This window comes from Erpetoichthys calabaricus, chromosome 4, assembly GCF_900747795.2.
Source record: "Erpetoichthys calabaricus chromosome 4, fErpCal1.3, whole genome shotgun sequence".
Lineage (NCBI taxonomy): Eukaryota > Metazoa > Chordata > Cladistia > Polypteriformes > Polypteridae > Erpetoichthys > Erpetoichthys calabaricus.
Genome location: NC_041397.2, coordinates 246419162 through 246438296, shown reverse-complemented (window position 1 = coordinate 246438296; position 19135 = coordinate 246419162). Strand labels below are relative to the sequence as shown.

General features: G+C 37.9%; 1 protein-coding gene across 11 annotated transcripts in view; it reads right to left on the bottom strand.

Moving 5' to 3' along the window:
- fhip1b (FHF complex subunit HOOK interacting protein 1B) overlaps positions 1–19135 on the bottom strand; it is a 287627-nt gene that overhangs the window by 201185 nt on the left and 67307 nt on the right. For all 11 annotated transcript variants that reach the window (XR_007934743.1, XR_007934742.1, XM_051926175.1 and 8 more), the window contains exons 2-3: positions 17758–18168; positions 2427–3038 (exon numbers count right to left, since the gene is read on the bottom strand). Coding sequence is in view for 9 of the 11 variants with exons in the window: in XM_051926175.1 (XP_051782135.1) it covers positions 2427–3038; positions 17758–17886 (741 nt within the window). In the remaining 2 variants the exon portion in view is untranslated. The remainder of the gene's footprint in view (positions 1–2426; positions 3039–17757; positions 18169–19135) is intronic.

Here is a 19135-nt window from a genome sequence, read left to right as displayed (position 1 = left end):
AAGTATACATATAGTTCATTGCAGTTGAGGCCCTGTAGGTTTGGTATGTCTCAGTGGTATGTATACTTCTATCTGGAATGCTGTTACCCTATTGTTTTCCTATGGCTCTCGGCTTTATTTATGAATCACCTCCACCAAGTCGTCCATAATCGGCCAGCAAGTAAATTGGCACATGACAATACATTGAAACAATAGAAAAGGTCTAGTGCCATTTGTGCCACCTGCAAGGAAAGACGGACCAAGCTAGGAATTACCGCAAGCTATTAAGTAATCAGTACTGTAGTTTGTCCTGAGCATCCTAATTTATCATATCAAATTCCACTAAAAGAAACAAGAATATTTATGCCAGTGTCATTAACACTAGATAAAAAATAATTTGTGGGTATTTAAACTAATCATATATTAAATAAAACTTCACTTAACTGGTAAAGATTACTTAACAATTAAAACAAGACCAGGTGTGCTTAAGTCAACCCACAGTATATAATTCTTTAATATTCACAAGAGGCCCCACATTCATAAACATCCAAAATGGATCTAAACCAGTACAGATGTACAGTCAGGAAACCATGGGGGCAACACACATTTAAAAAAATATATACAGGCATGCATCATGTTTAAGTTTATACCTTGGAGAGGTTCTGTTAACTTCTTTTTACTTATACTGCATATTCACTGAAACATGCAGCTTGACCTACATAACTAAACTATTGCATTGAGCTATGAACTTTAATTCTGTTCCACTTCTACTCAACCTTTTCACAATTACCATCTCAGTTTACTGAAAGACTTAGTTGCATCAGTGAAAAATTGGTTTTGCTAAAAAATATTACTGTGTTGAACTGGGAGCATCCTAGGTTTCGGTAATGCTGTACGTGTCCAGTGCTACCTGGACAGCATTTGTCCTCTACCTCCTGTGGCCCTAAACTGGAATCAGTGGGTTCAGAAAATGGACATCGTGGTGGTGCAGTGGTTTAATGTTGCTGCGTAATGGCTCCAGAATCACTGGTTTGTGAGCATGTCCTGTTCTGGGATAGATAGTCCCTGCTTTGAGCCCAGAGCACCAAACATTTCATAACAATGAACTGGACAACTGAGTTACAAAATGAATAGAAAAAATGAAATTGTTCAGCAAACCTGTTATGACATAACCACTACCTCCTAATAATTAAATAACCTCAGCGTTCTTAATTCTCTCTTATTGATGATTTGACATTGAATTTGGATATAATTACACAACGTCTGTACTCCACTCTTTACTGATTTCACCAGTTTATGTTTGGGTAATTAAAGTCCTCCATTTTTCTAACATCCCCCATTTAACTTGTCTTTTTTGATAACATTATAAATTTATTTACTGACACTGTAATCTGTGTCAGGACTTATAGTATCATGCCTGCATGTCTGAAGCTTTACACTCAAACACATAAGGCCTCAGTCAAATTTGGCTCATCTTCTGTTTCAAGCAGAAGACTATCTAAACCTACTGGTATGTAATTTAAATATTGCCAACACACTTTTTTCCTAAATAACATTTCTCTATTTAGATTTTACCCAACAATAAGATCAGAAAGAGTTCTGTTCCTGATGCTACATAACATACATTGATATTTAGCTACATATACCTCCATTTTATTTGTCTTGTTATTAATACTTACAACATTAAGGAAAGTTATTTTATGGCTATTACTGATTCTGTATCCGGGTCGCTAATACATTTTCATCTTTTTGATTTTGTTATTAATATTGCAGGATAAATTACCTAAGCATTAGTGACCCAATGTTTCAAATATTTCCTCTGCCAAAGGTACCCTCTGTCTTAAAAGGTCCTCCAATGCCATAGAAACATAAGACTCTATCCTCCATTTAGAACTGAAGTCAAATGTTACATTTTCTAATTTAATTTGTCTTATTTCACATTAAGCACAAACAGGACTTAAGAGAAGACCAACTTATCAGTTATGCCCTCAAGCTTCATAATTATCTAAATATGTCTTACGGAACTGTCAGTTTCCTCTTTTAATTTGATACAATATTTGCTCTGACATAGACAACAACAATTCGATTGACCTTTACTTGTGCACTAGAATATAATACACTATAATGATGTTTAGTCATTAGATTAAATTTATTTATCTACCCTCTTAAAAAGTTTAATTTCTTACTATAACAGCTTCTTTCTATCAGCAAACAGATTATTTAAAACTATTTTAACTCGTGTCATTAACTTCAAAAAGAAACACAACAGATTTCATTTTCAGGTAAGCTCTGCCTGCATGTTTATAAGTGTTTCAGTCAGACTGAATATAATGCATTAGCCAGGCTGACAAACTAGCATTAAAAAGTGAACACTCTCTATTTACACCTGGCAATCACAATTTTACTATTATAAGACATTTGCAGTAAATGAAAAATGTAAAACCTACCGGACAGAAGTAAGAGTTTTCCGCAATGTATTTTGCCACTGCTGGATTGCTAGCTGATGTAGCCATGACAAGTAGCAAAGCATCACGAGCTTGTTGTCCAATAACTCCATCCCGGTGAATAAAGGGCACAAGTAAAGAAAAAATAAGCATATTGGTTGGCCCTTGCTCAGTAGGTGTGTAAAAAAATAGTTCAAGAATAGGAGGGTCTTTAACCATAGAGACACATACTTGGTTAAGAAGAAGAACAAGGCTTCCTTCTATTGCAGGTATGTTGCAGTTAATTTCAGCACAGACTTTGAGTAAGGATAGCAAGGGTTGTAGCACAGCTTTGTGACATAGCAATGACTGATGAGATTGCCCTATTAACATCTCAAAAAGTTTCAACAAAGCTGTATGACTATCAGGATCTAATCCTTGGTTAAGATGCCACTGAACTAGCTGCACCAGAATATTTTCTTTTACCACCAGCTCCAGAATGGGCCCCATGCTAGAATGATCTATAGGGTGCTCTTCTGCCAGCAGACACAGCATCTGGTCAGTGTGATTTCTTATTGCACTCAGCTCATCACCAGTACTCAGAGATGGCTCTTGTTTTTCTAAAATCCAGGATACCTGGGTGAAAACAAAGAGAAAGAATAAAAAAGTAATAGGTAAATTTAAAAAGACAGAAAAAAATCTTCAGTTTGACCTGTGAATGGACATTATTTTTGTACTGAATAATTTAAAAATCTGGTCGGTGGTGTTGGAAAATACTGTTGGTAAGAGCCAAGTGGTAAGCCATTAGTTTAAACTACTAATTCTGCAAAACAACATTACAAGGCATTTGATATTGGCATGGGGTGAGGTTTTAAGCTAGGACAGAGAAGAGTGAAAAGTAATAAGATAGTGTGATATGAATTATCCATCAAGTATAAAAAGGAAGTTTGAATATGCTAGCAGTCCCATGCATAATGTGTGTGTGCTGGTCAATAACAGAGCTTCAAAGATACTGCCTCTCAAGAAAATCATATACCTTCTTTGTAGTAATTTAAACAATAGTAAATAAGGATAAGAAGGAGCATTGCACATCTTGTTCTGCTATAATCAAAAACATCTGAGCAATTATTTTTTGTACAGTGAGGAAGAAGAAAATCTGGATGCTCTCCATGTGTTTAATTAAAACAATGTTAAAGTTAGAAACAGACATTTTTATATGACAAATTTTTAACTGATAATAGTGCATATATCTAGGCATTTATTACTTAATTCTTTTAGAGTTCCAAAAATACACCTGCCAATTAATATTTCTTGAATGTGCAAAAAATAACCTCATTTGTCAACCTCATCTTCCTCATCATTACCTGTAAAGTATCCATAATTAAGACTCTTTTAAAATGCATTTTTTACTTTTGCTACTATTGGTATTACTGTATTTTATTAATTTTGCTTTATCGCAATAACAAATACATATTGTTTGGTGGGTGACTACTGAAAAGAGAAAGGAACAGAAAGCAATGAAGTGTGCAGGCAATTGCTTTGGTAAGTGGCACAGGTGTTGATTGAGGCTCAGGTCTGAAGACAACCAATTTGGACTGCTCATGTTAAACTAGTAAGACTCTTTGCTTGATGCAGGTGTTAATGTACGGGTAAAGTGTACACATGTGGTTCTATAAAGCATCTACTATATATCTATGTCTCATTTTGCTTAATTTAGCTGTCCACGTGTGAATAAAGATGTATGCATGGGACACTATAAAGGGCATATACCTAGAATTCATACACACACCATACACACCATTGTTAATTATAACTATGTGGTGAAGATGAACCAAAATAACAAACAGGTAAACTACCAAGAAAATACAGTATGCTAGTATGCAAAACCCAGAGTTCTGAAATATGTTTAACACTAGAATTACCAAAGCCTACAAAAAAACTTGTAAATCTGGCCCACCTTAAATCCCTTCGCACATCACCGTCAATGTCTTTTGTCTTATAAATGTGCCAATCAAGACAAGCAGCAAGCAGCCTTCTATTCCATCCCCCCACCACCGCAGAACATGCACAAAGTGAAGTGTTGGAGTTTTAGAGTATAAATAATAGATTGTTATTTGGAATACATGTATTTTATGTGTATTCTGTTTCTACAATAATCTGTGTAAACACATCATTAAAACAGAAACGCTTTTCATATTTCAGTAATAAATGACAAAATGTAGACATAAACTATATAATGTGTGAAGCCTGAAGTCTAAAGATCAAATAAACACTTTCACAAAAGGTTCAAGGATGATACAACAGTTGCCGTGGAGCAGTGGTAAGAATTGCTGACTTGTAATCAATATTCCCTGGTTCGATTTTGACTGCCTCATATATTTACCGTTTTGAGTAGTGAGCTGCTCTTATTGTTAATATTATACAATAAACACATACATTTGGTTTATGTCTGTATCAGCCGGTGTACATTTAAAGTACTTGTAAAAGTTAGCATTTTTTTGTCCACTTTTATTCTCTCAGTCACGATCATGATACAGACTACCCACCCCACAGGGATCTGACGCTCTTAGTTTTTATTTGAAACTGGGAATAACTGTAGATGTGAGTGGTGTTTTGAGACAATGGAACTGGACATTCTCTGATCTGGATGGATAAAAGCTGACAAACAAGCTCTGGTGAATCTGCCTTATTCGTATATCACTGTCACTTGATTTTTTTTTTATTCAGTTTTATTGAGTGTTCCTGCTCATGCTGAATTAGTATGCACCCTATGGTCCATGATGTCAAAGCCGCACTGACAAAAAAAACAGAGACATAGGTATATATGATATTTGGAATAACTCATTTTATGACCTGTATAGTACATTTTGGAAAACACTGTGGCACGAATGCAACATTCATATTTTACAAATTATTCATATTTTTTATATTCATTCGCATAACATCTTGTGGTTGTAATCAGTGACCGCGTGTTTTTTTTTCCCCCCCCCGATCTTGCCAGTCTCCACATGTTGCTGTATGGTGGTGTTTCTTTTGTACTTCAGGACATGCAGAGGTAAGATTAATACAGAGAGGTCAGTTCAGCGCTATATGCAATCATCAAATTCAAATGTTAACAGTTCACACACACGCAAGGACCATCCTTCTCACATTGCAACAGGTACACATGTCGTAAATGTACACACTTCTGTCTATGCTTTGGTTCCTGTTACATTGAAAGGGCACCTGACACTGACTCAGTTTACTTTCCTGGGGAAAGCGGCTGTCTTGGAACAGAAGCTTGTCGATGTTGCATCCTCCTTTTCTTTTTCCATCGCCTTTTCTAGTAAGAAGCGACGACAAAGTTCATCTGCAAGGTGAGCCATGAACACTCTTCTTTTCTCAGTACAACAACAACATTTATATAGCACATTTTCATAAAAAAAATAGCTCAAAGTGCTTTACATAATGAAGAAAGAAAAATAAAAGACAAAGTAAGAAATTAAAATAAGACAACGTTAGTTAACATAGAATAAGAGTAAGGTCCAATGGCCAGGGAGGACAGTTTTTTTACTCCAGACGGCTGGAAAAAAAAAAAAAATATGCAGGGGTTCCAGGTCACGAGACCACCCAGTAGACCCCGTACATGCCTTGCACAGTACATGTGACTTGATTGCTGCCAGGTCAAGCTTGTTAAAGTACAAGCAACTGGCCACCCACGTGCTCCTGCTCGCACTGAATAAGCTCATGCCTTCTGGTGCATGACGTCAACGCAGCACGGAGAAAAAAAGAAAGAAAGAAAAATATATGTGGCATTGGGTGTAAATGTATGGAACTTGTAAAAGTTAGCTTTTTTTCAGTTTTATTCTCTCAATCATGATAATTTCCTTTGAGAGAAGCAATGTTACAAGATATCATGAAACTCAAATACACAACATCACATTATAACGAGAATTTCTCAGCTATAACCTGTTTGCACCAACATGTCTGTTTACACAAAAACACAACAGGGAAAAAAGTATGGAATCTACACATAATGGGCATCCTGGCAAAATAAGATTTAACACAAAACTGCATTTGTGTCCACTAAGTTTCTGAAAATGAAAGTGACCCGCCATATAGATCACTGGTTCTAAAGCCAAACCTGGGGTTAATGACAAGACTGAGTAGTGGTTTCATCATTTGTTAAACAAAAAGAAACACATATTCAAATTGTTGCACACGCATGAACAGGAGATATATATACAACAATTCAGAGGTAAGGACTCGAAAGCTGCCATCTGGGGAAGACGCAGTAGCTAACAACCTCCTCTTTTCAACCTGCAGCCTGGACAGCGAAGCCCACTGATACCATTTATGATTTGGCCCTGGAGATCCCATCGCGTTCGCTCCACAGGCTTTGTAAAGAGCAGAAGCACTGGTAGTCTGTTTTCATTAACTGATAGGATTTAGCTACTAGAAGACATGGAAAATTAGCCTAAAATCATTTTTGCATACACCTTGCTGTATTAAATAAGGCACTGGCTGGTCCTAACACTTCATCATTTCCCTCTTGTTTCTTTATAATTTACAATACAGTAGACCCCCGCAAAGTCGCGGTTCAGGGTTTGCGGACTCAGTCGTTTGCGGATTTTTCCTTAGAACCGGCTTTTTTCGTGGCGATACTGTGCTGTAGAGAGAACAGGAAGCAACCGCTGAGGGAAACGTGGTTTGGGATGGTGAAAGTAGCCAATCCGAGAGCGTTATTCATTTCTCCTTGCTGCTGATTGACTGCTGCCCTGTGACGCGTCTCCAGCTGAGTGGGTTTACCACCGTTGAGGGAAAGGCAGTTTGGGATGGTGAAAGCAGCCAATCCGAGAGCGTTATTCATTTCTCCTTGCTGCCGATTGTCTGCTGCCCTGTGACGCGTCTCCAGGTAAGTGGGTTTACCAGCGCTGAGGGAAACGCGGTTTGGGATGGTGAAAGTAGCCAATCTCAGTGCGTTATTCATTTCTCCTTACTGCGGATTGACTGCTGCCTTGTGACACATCTCCAGGTCAGTGGGTTTACCACCGCTGAGGGAAACACGGTTTGGGATGGTGAAAGTAGCCAATCCGAGAGCGTTATTCATTTCTCCTTGCTGCTGATTGACTGCTGCCCTTTGACGCGTCTCCAGCTGTGTGGGTTTACCACCATTGAGGGAAACGCGGTTTAGGATGATGAAAGTAGCCAATCCGGGAGCATTATTCATTTCTCCTTGCTGCTGATTGACTGCTGCCCTGTGATGCGTCTCCAGGTGAGTGGGTTTACCACCGCTGAGGGAAACACGGTTTGAGATGGTGAAAGTAGCCAATCCGAGTGCGTTATTCATTTCTCCTTGCTGCTGATTGTCTGCTGCCCTGTGATGCGTCTCCAGGTCAGTGGGTTTACCACCGCTGAGGGAAACGTGGTTTGGGATGGTGAAAGTAGCCAATCCGACAGCCTTATTCATTTCTCCTTGCTGCTGATTGACTGCTGCCCTGTGACGCATCTCCAGGTCAGTGGGTTTACCACCGCTGAGTGAAACACGGTCTGGGATGGTGAAAGTAGCCAATCCGAGAGCGTTATTCATTTCTCCTTGCTGCTGATTGACTGCTGCCCTTTGACGCGTCTCCAGCTGAGTGTCCTCGTGTTTTCCATTTTGTTATTGTATTCATTTTATTATTCTTAAACGCACAAGATGTCGCCAAAACGCCCTGCACCTTCTAAGGCGTCTGGTACTGAGCCTAAGCGCCAGAAGAAGTTTAAAACACTCCAGGAGAAGGTTGAACTACTGGATTTGCTCCGGGAACTAAAAATGTTATGCTGCAGTAGTGCGCCACTATGGCATTAATGAAAGCACCGCACGCTACATAAAGAAGAACGAAGAAGCGATCTGGAGTAAAAAAAGGTAATGACCGTAAGGAATAAAAATATCACCAGGATGGAATCTGCCTTGGCATTGTGGATCACCGACTGCAGGAAGAAGAACATCCCCTTGGACGGTAACATCATCCGTGAGACAGCACAGTTATTGTACCGGCAGTTCGCTACATAAGACAATGTAACAACTTCCCATCACAATGTTCCTGAAACCTATAAAGAAAAGCCAGGACGAAACCCCACAAGAAGACAACCTGTCCAAAGATAAGACTACTCCTGAAGTGCCTGAAGAAGAGGTGCCACCCGAGGAGTTTTACATCCTCTGCATCATACTGCACAGCTACTTCATCATCATCATCATTCATCATTGGTGAGTACCCGTACATTTTACTTTCTTTTAATTAAATGATTATGTATTTACTCTGCCTATAACAAAGAAAACGACAGCGCATACCAAAGAAAATGCACTTGCATGAATTACAGTACGTATATCAGTAACATTGGTATTTTACATTCTAGCACCGCGGGAGATATAGCAGTACAGTACTGTACAGTAGACGGGTTTACCTTTACATTGTTTTTAGGTAATGTATTAAGGTAATTTTTTAGGTAATAATGTATTAAGCTGAGTTTGCAACGAAATTAAAGTGCTTTGGGGGCATACTGTATTTAGGGTTTAAACTATAAAAATAGGCATTTTTTAACCACATCCAAAAATCGCGATTTTTCATAATTGGCGGGTGCACTAGGAATGTAACCCCTGCGAATTTTGGGGGTGTACTGTATATTCCTGAAATTCAGAGCCTAGGACACAACATAATTTTACAGTCTATGTAACAGAATAAAGTGGTCAATGTTTTAAAAAGCTGTGCTTAAATATAACAGTTACTACAGCAGGAGACAGTTTTTGCAACAAGGGTTAGTGAAATGTCTGTACTGTTGCTTATGCAACTGTACTTTCAAATAGACTGAGGTGTTTAAGTTGAGATTGAAAGTGCATAGTAACTATTTCTTCAAGCACTATACAAAGAAAAAGTACATTTGAAATAGGTCTGTAGTCTTTGAAAACAGCCTGATAAGTAACACTTTTGATGCATTAGGAACTGTGCTAGACAATATTATACTATTGACTGATGTCATGAATGGGTGCTACCAGAACAGAAATGGAGCTTTTCACTAATTTTATTGAGACTGGGTCTAAGGAACATGTAGTAAGTTTCATTTTACAAATTAAGCTTAAAGGAATACTCCACTGCAAAATAATATTTTTAATATACAGCATGTAAGATTTGCTACCACAGAATACTAACTAAATGGGCTAATAATAATAATAATTCTTTACATTTATATAGCGCTTCTCACTACTCAAGCACAATGAATTTAGGCAAACACTTAAATACAGTGACAGTCGAAGACCGTTTGGAGCCTTGTGGGGGAGGGTGAGTCCCTCTCTGTGTCTGGGACACGCCCCCCTTAATTTACCTAAAAGGCCCCTTGGATGACGGTGCTTATGTCACATAATGGGTTGACCAGCTCTACTTAAATGACCGTCACATGAGTCAATATAAACAATTTCGAGTGGTATTATATTTCTCAATAATGAAACATTAGTAAGTATAAACCTGTAAACTGCTGTGATTAAAGTAGGAATGTCACACTTTTATTTTCTATAGATTAAGATGTTGTTCATAGTCAGTTACATTTTTAATGTTTATTATTACCTGCAAGTCAGTTATATTCTCTACTGCTCATTCAGGGACAATAGTTTTGGCACTTGGGCCTCTTTTACTCACTTGATTTTTTAAACTGTGTTGCCACAAAGTGTACTGCCCTATCATTTTACTTTCTTTTCTTTTATTACGTGCAATTTAAAAATGACATTTTATTACATTTATCATATAATGTAAGGTGTTGTAACATTCAGTGCTCAACTGCATAAATAGTGGTGTGACTCCTCCATCTGCTCATATACTTACAGGTGTACTTCAGAGTGTGCATTTAGTACACTAGGGCTCATTTGCAGCTCAACAAAAGCACACCTCATAGAAGAGCACGTTAACATGCTAGTCTGTCTTACAACATATAAAGGCATCATAGTTATTTACACAAAAACACAATGTGCACATGTTTGCATTTATGCAAAGCCTTTAAATGTGTTTGTAGTCTGTTTGAGTGTTACCTTTCTGAACAATTGTTTGTTTAAAATTTTATGTATATAGATTACAAAAAGGGCGGCACGGTGGCGCAGTGGGTAGCGCTGCTGCCTCGCAGTTGGGAGACCTGGAGACCTGGGTTCGATTCCCGGGTCCTCCCTGCGTGGAGTTTGCATGTTCTCCCTGTGTCTGCGTGGGTTTCCTCCGGGCGCTCCGGTTTCCTCCCACAATCCAAAGACATGCAGGTTAGGTGGATTGGCGATTCTAAATTGGCCCTAGTGTGTGCTTGGTGTGTGGGTGTGTTTGTGTGTGTCCTGCGGTGGGTTGGCACCCTGCCTGGGATTGGTTCCCTGCCTTGTGCCCTGTGTTGGCTGGGATTGGCTCCAGCAGACCCCCGTGACACTGTTTGGATTCAGCGGGTTGGAAAATGGATGGATGGATAGATTACAAAAAATTGCAATACTTATTCAATTACCATTTAGTGATATTTGTAACATTTTATTGTACTACCGCACTAAGTGTATTTGTTTTCATCAGTGCAACAAAATTGTTGACCGAATTTAAACTTCTTTACTTTTTATTGTTTGCACAACTATACTCTTTTTCAATATGCTGCACTACTTCAAGTATTTAGTACTTTATAAATCCACATTTTAAGTGCTCCTGTCATTTACGGCTGGACAGTGACAACTGGATACATCTACCTAATAATATGTTAACACTGGCATGGAGATTATGCACTACAGTGGAACCTCGGGTCACGACCGTAATTTGTTCCAAAAGTCTGGTCGTAACCCGATTTGGTCATGACCCGAAGTAATTTCCCCCATAGGATTGTATGTAAATACAATTAATCCATTCCAGACCGTACGAAGTGTATGTAAATATATTTTTTTAAAGATTTTTAAGCACAAATATAGTTAATTATACCATAGAATTCACATATAATAATAATAATAAGTAATAATAAATTAAATGTAAAAACATTGAATAATACTGAGAAAACCTTGAACAACAGAGAAAACTAACACTGCAAGAGTTCGTGCTATAGCGCTACAAACCGCTCGCTAAAAACACTTTTTTTTTTTTAATGAGTTTTAAGCACAGGGATAAAAATGAACATTTGAAAAATACGTAATTTAATAAACCACCAAGAAAAGTAACACTGCAACAATGCACGCTACGAACCGATCGCTGTAAACAGAAGTGAAGTGGAGGTTAAAATCCAATAGAAAAAAGTCTTAATTAAATACGAGGTTAAAACAATGCTCGAATCTGTCTCTTTAAAAACAAGCCCGCTGCATTTTTTAACTGCCTTCTCGGCCTTATGCGGCCAGCCCTCCCTCCCTCTCTCTCTCTCTCTCTCTCATGCATGCGTGTGTGTGTGTCTCTCTCACTCTCATGTGTGTGTGTCTCTCTCTCTCGCTCGCTGCACAGGGAATGCAAGGGAGAGACTGAACATGTGCGGAAATCATCGGCGCGCACAAACCGAAAGGGAAACTGGCTTGTTCGTATACCGAGTGTGTGGTCGTGAACAGATGCAAAAGTTTGGCGAACTTTTTGGTTGTAACCCGATTTGTATGTGTTCAGAGACGTTTGTGAACCGAGGTTCCACTGTATTACATTCAGTGAACAGGGAGGGACTGATAACCTAGAGATAAATATGTTTTGCTTTAGGAGAGGAGGTAAACTAATTTAAAGTTTTTTTGAAGAGTCCAAAGTCATCATCCTAATTTTTACTTTCACTGTGGGGCTGCTAAAGAAGCAGTATTATCTTGATATATGTAAAATTTACACCAGCTCTGTGAATAGTGCCCTTCTTAACTTGAATAAAATTAAATGCACTTGCCACCAGATAAACCAAAATATAAATAAAAGACATTAGCGAATGAAATTATCTACAATTACTGAATGAAAAGTAAAAATATAAATGTGAAAATAACAGTGATTTGAACCAAAGTATGATATTCAAAATACATCATGAAAATTATATCATGCTGTGATTTATACTGGTAATTAGAGATGTTCCAATTAGGTTTTTAGGGCTGATACCAATTGCCAATTTAATGTTACTAAAATTGGTCAATTGCGATTTTTTTTTTTAAAACTAAGGTAAAATAAAAAAAGCCTTTTGGTGTACATAAGGTGTTATCTTTGATATTTATAAAGTTCAATGGCACAATATAGGTGGTTATCTGTTCAATATTTTGTCACAGGTGGCTGGGTGCGGCCAGCAATCAGCCGCCTATTTAAGGAGCCGCCTCCCTGCAATCAAGGCTGGAGTCGGGTGAGGAGGTGGCAAAGAGAGGCCCTGAGTATTGTGTGAAGAGGAAGAGAAGGCTTAATGAAGAAGCCGGGATTGTGAGAGACTGTGGGGGTTTGTTGGTGTGGTGCACATAGTGACTTGTAAATAATAATTGTGTAAATAAACGTGTGGTGATGGAAGGAAACGTGTCTGCCTGTCTGTGTCCGGGTCGCCTATTTCACAATTTATTAACAAAAAGACATTTTTAGGCTTATTGTTTAGTGACCACAAAAAATACTAAAATAAATAAAATTCCCTTAAAATAATACTTTACCTAATAAATCATGTACACAAAACATTTATTCATAATACATATGGCATAAAAGAAAAGAAAATGAATGTCATAACTACAAGCCACAATTATAATATAAATAAAATGTTAATAAGATGATTATCAAGAAAAGGCTTGTTTATCAAGCACCAACTGCAAATTATTCATTTTCTGATTCCTCTAATTCAAAACATTAGGTGCTGTATGAAACTCAAGCTCACTCAATGTCTTCACTCTCACATTAAGTATCTGTTTAAATTAAAGGACAAACTTAAAAGGTCTGAACTCATTAAAGGAGCTTCTCTTTTAATTTCTGCTGACGATAAATGTCTCTGTTGGCAGGGCCCCTTTATTTCCATTTCAAGTTCAGTTAGACAACTTATATGTCTGCCATTCCTCACCATGCACAGGATGTGTCCTCAAATTCCTTTTACTCAGTTTATTACACCACTTTCTTTCTCCTTATGTACCAGAAAATTTTTGTGTAATGGAGCACTACAATCTAATAAACAAAGTTTAGAAACAATCAGTTTTTTCAGAACGGCCAATTTACCAATCAGCCTGCTATCTAATCCCACCCTCCGACGCAGCTCAAGTAGCACAGAAGATTCTCAGAGCTCAAGTCTGTTTATTTGGTGTGAGGTGCCTGTAGAGGGTAAATAATATATTGTCATTTGAAATACATACAGTACATTTCATGTGTGTTCCGTGTCTACAACGATCTATGTAAATGTAGGTTGACAGGAAATGCGATGCAGGAATTGTTGAACACACAACTAAAACAGAAAATTTTTCATTTTTTAGTAATAACTGACAAAATGTAGACATTGTGATAAAGGCGAAATATAGCGCCCGACCCCGCACAGACTGACGCAGAGGCATGTGTAAAATCACACAGGCTTTTTATTTTTCTTCACCTGTGGGGCACGTCTTCCCCGTGAACCCCACAGGCAATACACAGTCCCAAAAGCACTCACAGTAATCAAACTTCTTCTGGCACCACCACTCCTCCCAGGCAACCTCGTCCTCTTCCTCCCGATTCTGGCTCCTGAGTGGTGGATGCTGGCCCTTTTTATAGCCCACCCAGAAGTGCTCCAGGGGCAGGGCTGTAGAGATGTCCAGGTGGGCTCCGGGATCCATGCAGCACCCCCTGGCGGCCATCCAAGATCCCCACAGGGTTGTGGAGAACTCCATCTCCCATGAAACCCTGTGGGAAACTGAGGCACCATCGTCAGCCAGGTAGGCTGCCACCAAGCGTCCCGGGGAAGGTAGTGAGGAGCCCGTGGCTGCTCCCCCGGACCATATACAGCAGGGGCGTCCTGGCTGGGCATGGGACCTGACCGCCCATTACAACATGAAGTGTATAATGTGTGAAGACTGAAGCCCAAATATCAAATAAACACTTTCCCAAAAGGTACAAGTACTGTATAACAAAACAAGTGTGCTTTTAATCAAGAATATAACTGAAGAAGAATAAATCGGGTTAGGGTACGATGCGGACGCAACCACTTGGGTGGTATGAACTGATGACTTATAATCAAGAGGTTGCACATGCGATTTCGGCTTCTTCCTAGATTTACTATTTTGAGTAGTGAGCTGCTCTTATTGTTACTATTATAGAATAAAAACATACATTTGATTTATTTGAGTCTGTAACAGCCAGTGTAAATTAATGATGCTTGTAAAAGTTAGCGTTTTTTTTTTTTATTATTCAGTTTTATTCTCTCAGTCATGTTCAAGCTCCCCCGATCTGACACTGCTAGTTTTTAAATAAAGACGTGCTATAGCAGAGGTGAACTCAGATGAGGATTCTACATCGAAGAAAGAGAAAAGAAGCCCTCCCCACAAGAAACATCCACTCACACATAAGAACAAAGCAGCAGCACCAGGTGTAAAGGCGAAAGATGGCACTGTTTGGATGCAGCAAAAGGTTGGGTATCATCCTGCCAGTGAATCTGACACACGCATGTCCTTCAACGAAACAGCAGGGCATACTGAGCTCGCCAAGGTATCGTGCAAAGTTCTGTTTGTGATTATGTTTTGTGATGGTCTTTATATATAAAAAAAAACATTTATAAGTTACTTATATAAAAGCCAGATCGAATGTTATTTATCTTGATTCATTTACTTATTTTCCTACAGTGTAAAGTTGCAAGTAGACTGCAGAGCTTCTTGTGTTTGATCAACACGGGCAAGCTGACAGAGTACATATGCAATGCTACAGTACGAGAATGACTTTAGCTGCAGGTGGAAGCTCCTGTCGCACTTTGTATAACTGTTGTTACAGATCTGCCTTTGTCCAGAAACAGTTTAAGTTTTATGACCTTAGTCTCTGAAAGTCTTTCTCCCGTGGGATGACTGGGATCTTTTCCTGAATAAGGAGTGCCATTGCACATGTACTAGCCTAGTCGTTATCTTTAACACCAGTATGTCATTTAAATACACATTTTTCATCATAAAAATGTGGAAAATTAAGGATTTTTTTAAAATATGGAGGATACAAAGAAATAAATTGATTAATTTATTTGTGTAGGATTGACTACTGCAATGCGCTGTTGACTAGCTGCTCAAATTGTTCTTTATACAGCTTTCAGTTAACCCAAAATGCTGCTGCAAGAATTATTATAAGAACAAGAAAGTACAAACACATAACTCCAGTATTAAAGTCCTTAGACTGGCTCCCAGTTAAGTTTAGGGTACATATCAAAATCCTCCTTTTAACATATAAAGTCTTAAATGGCCAAAGCCCTGGTTACTTAACTGAACTTATCATTATCTTAAAAATAACTATTATAATAAAATTTTACATTATTATTATTAGTATTAGTAGTAGTAGTAGTAGTATTAGTAGTAGTAGTAGTAGTAGTAGTACAATTATTATTATAAATATAATTAAATATAATATTTATTTTAAACAAATATTATAATAAAAAAATTATCGACAAACCAGAGAACACATTAATATCTCAAGATGCCAGCCTATATCATCTTTAATAAAATCCCTGTGTGCGTTCAGGTGTCCGTGTGTGTGTGTCTTCAGGTGAAGTGCGCATGCGCGGGGCACGGTGCAATGCGCGATATTACTGTCAGAGAAAGTTTCAGGCATTTTACGGAAATACAAACCAGTATTACTGTGAGAGGAAATTAAAGGTACACAATACAGCGACGCATATTACAGCCACATACAAGCCAGTATTACTGTCAGAGGAAATTAAAGGCATATTACCGACGAGCACGCCTGTATTACCGCCAGAGAAAATTAAAGGTACATTACGGATGTACAAGCCAGCGGACGTACAAGACAGCATTACTGTCACAGAAAATTAAAGGCACACAATACACGGTGGCAGCCCACGAAGAAGGGTCAGCTCAGCAAGTAAACATCAACAAAAGAAAGGCTGAAAGAAAGAAAAATATGACCAACAAAAAGAATGAGGTCAAAGTCCCTTGCCATTTAATATAGACTGTTCCTACTAATGTTTATGCACTACTGTTCTAGCGCCTGTTATTGTAACGGGCTTAATGACTAGTATGGTTATTAATAAAATAATAGATAGATAGATAGATAGATAGATAGATAGATAGATAGATAGATAGATAGATAGATAGATAGATAGATAGATAGATAGATAGATAGATAGATAGATAGATAGATAGATAGATAGATAGATAGATAGATAGATAGATAGATAGATAGATACTTTATTAATCCCGATGGGAAATTCACAATAGTAGGAGGTTAAGCTTTTAGTTACTGGGCTAAGGAGCTGTGGAATGGTCTTCCTATATAAGAGGTGCCCCTTCAGTCTCAGCTTTTAAATGCAGGCTGAAGACTCAGTTTAGCACACCCTTAGTACAGCTGCTTATTAGCTGTGAATACTGCATCTCTGTTGTTAGTCATTAGTACTAAAATATACAATAAGTAATATGATATTTGTAAACTATAATATTTGTAAACTATAACTAACCCTCCCGTACTCCAATTCACTTCTCGATATTCTCATGTGGCACTTGGTTGTTTGCCTGCCTATATCTTCTCGGATAAAGGAACAATAGAATCATCAGGTGAAAGAGTCCTTTCATCAGATTTGCTGGTCCAGAACTGAGTCAACTGTAGAATGGGTAGTAGTTGGGATGCAGTTAGTTGTCATAGGTCTCCAGGACTTTGACTGTGTCTGGCTTGTCTGACTCCTTTTCTACACTCTGGCTGAGATTACATGATTAACTGATGGACAAAAATTGTTGTTTTTCATTTATGTTAATAAGTTTCTACTTTGTGATATATTTGATCAAATCGGTTTCCTCATATGTGATGAATTTGTATTTGGTGAGTTGTATAGTTCGTAGTTTGTACTATTGTATTATATTTCCGAGGTGGCAATGATAGATTGGCCATCTAGTTCTGTGAAGAGGATAACGTGTGTTTTGTTTTGTGTATTTACCCCATTTTTTGACATCCATTGCGTACCCAATCTACCTGGAAGGGATCTCTCTCTCTGAATTGCCTTTCCTGATATTCCTTCCATTATTTTTCCCTACAAGGTTTTTTTTTCTTGTCTTCTTACGTGAGATGAGTCTGGTTGGGGGATTTTGGGGGTTGGTCGGAGTGGCTGTCAAAAACAGGAATTTTGGATTATAGAGAAAATTATTTTTTTGACTAACCCTACCATTGTCGTGTGGATGCCGTTTTACTAAAAAAAATTTATATGTACTATATAAATTGTAATTTATGTAATAACCAGTCTCAATGTAAATCAGCTTGCTTACCTGTCTCCAGTGATTTTTAAACACCATTAGGCAAGTCTCTGGGTCAGCAGTAAGAGGACTTGATAGAGTAGCAGCTTGGCTGGCCCTATTTCCAGTTGTTCGTGGAGTAAGTCGGCTCAGCCAGCTCATCCTGTCTGTCAAAGTCCTAGTACATATAACGTCAAAGGGAATGGTACATTTGAAGGAAAGTTCTGCTTCTCCAAAAAAGAAGGAGAAGGATGATCAAAGATTAAAAATTCCAGTGTTTAAAGAGACCAGTTCTCCCAGTTTTCTTTTTAATTCCTTGACACTGTCAATTTCAGCTCTTAGGCACTGAAAGCAGTGCTTCAACCAGTCAGCTTTAGTGCAAAATACATTGTCATCCAGTCTGTAGCCAGGTCCACTTCAAAAGCATTGTGCAAATCTTCTGATCTGAAAGTATAAAGCAAATATTTTAAAGTTAATTGTAGAAAGACAATGAACCTTGGATATGCTCTAATATACTGTAACTATCATATCTATATTTGATCTTTTTACCTTTCCATAAAGACATACCAAATAAAAATCACAAAAACAATTGTTACCAATAAAAAAAAAGTATTGTATGCAATTCTAGCAAGAGACTATTTTCTGCGTTTCATTTTGAACACAATTTTGACAGGGGACTTCCCATCCTGTTAAAAAGTAAGCCTAAGCAATCAACAGGGTTTTTTTTTGTTTTTTGTTTTTTAAATTTTTGTATATGCTGATAGATGTTCTTCAATTCAACAATATTGACAGATAAAGGTGATCAAATAAAAAAATATATACTTTTTCTTTGTAGTCTTATGTTCAACATAAAATCAAGAAAAGTAGATGCTTTGAGAAAAAATAAGCACAGCTTCAACAGTTGGTGTTGTCCCTTTGGTAGAAATCACTTTCTATAGGCACTTCTTGTAATTGTCTATCAGTCTTGTATATAATTTTTGCACACTCCTTCAACTGTGTGATGTTTGATGATTTTCTGGAATATAATGCCTGCCTCCACATCTCCACAGCTTTTCTATGGAGCTAAGGACTAAGCTTTGTCTTGGCCTTTCACATAAAACACCATTTTTTTTTTTTCTTTGAGCTATTTTTTGGTGGATTTACTTGAATATTTTGGCTTACTGCCTTGATAGAAAGTCCACTTATGGTTCAGCTTTAGTTTTTTTGACAGATGGCCTCACATTCTTCTAAAGTACCCTCTGGTACAATGTGGTGTTCATGTTTGACTGTATAATAGCAAGAGGTCAAAAAAGCAGCTCCAACCAAACAGCTTCCAACAAACATACTATATAGCTTGGTATAGGGTCTTTTGGTCAAGGGCAGTTTTTTGGTTTTGGCAAAACATGACATCTGGCACTGCGGCAAAATAATT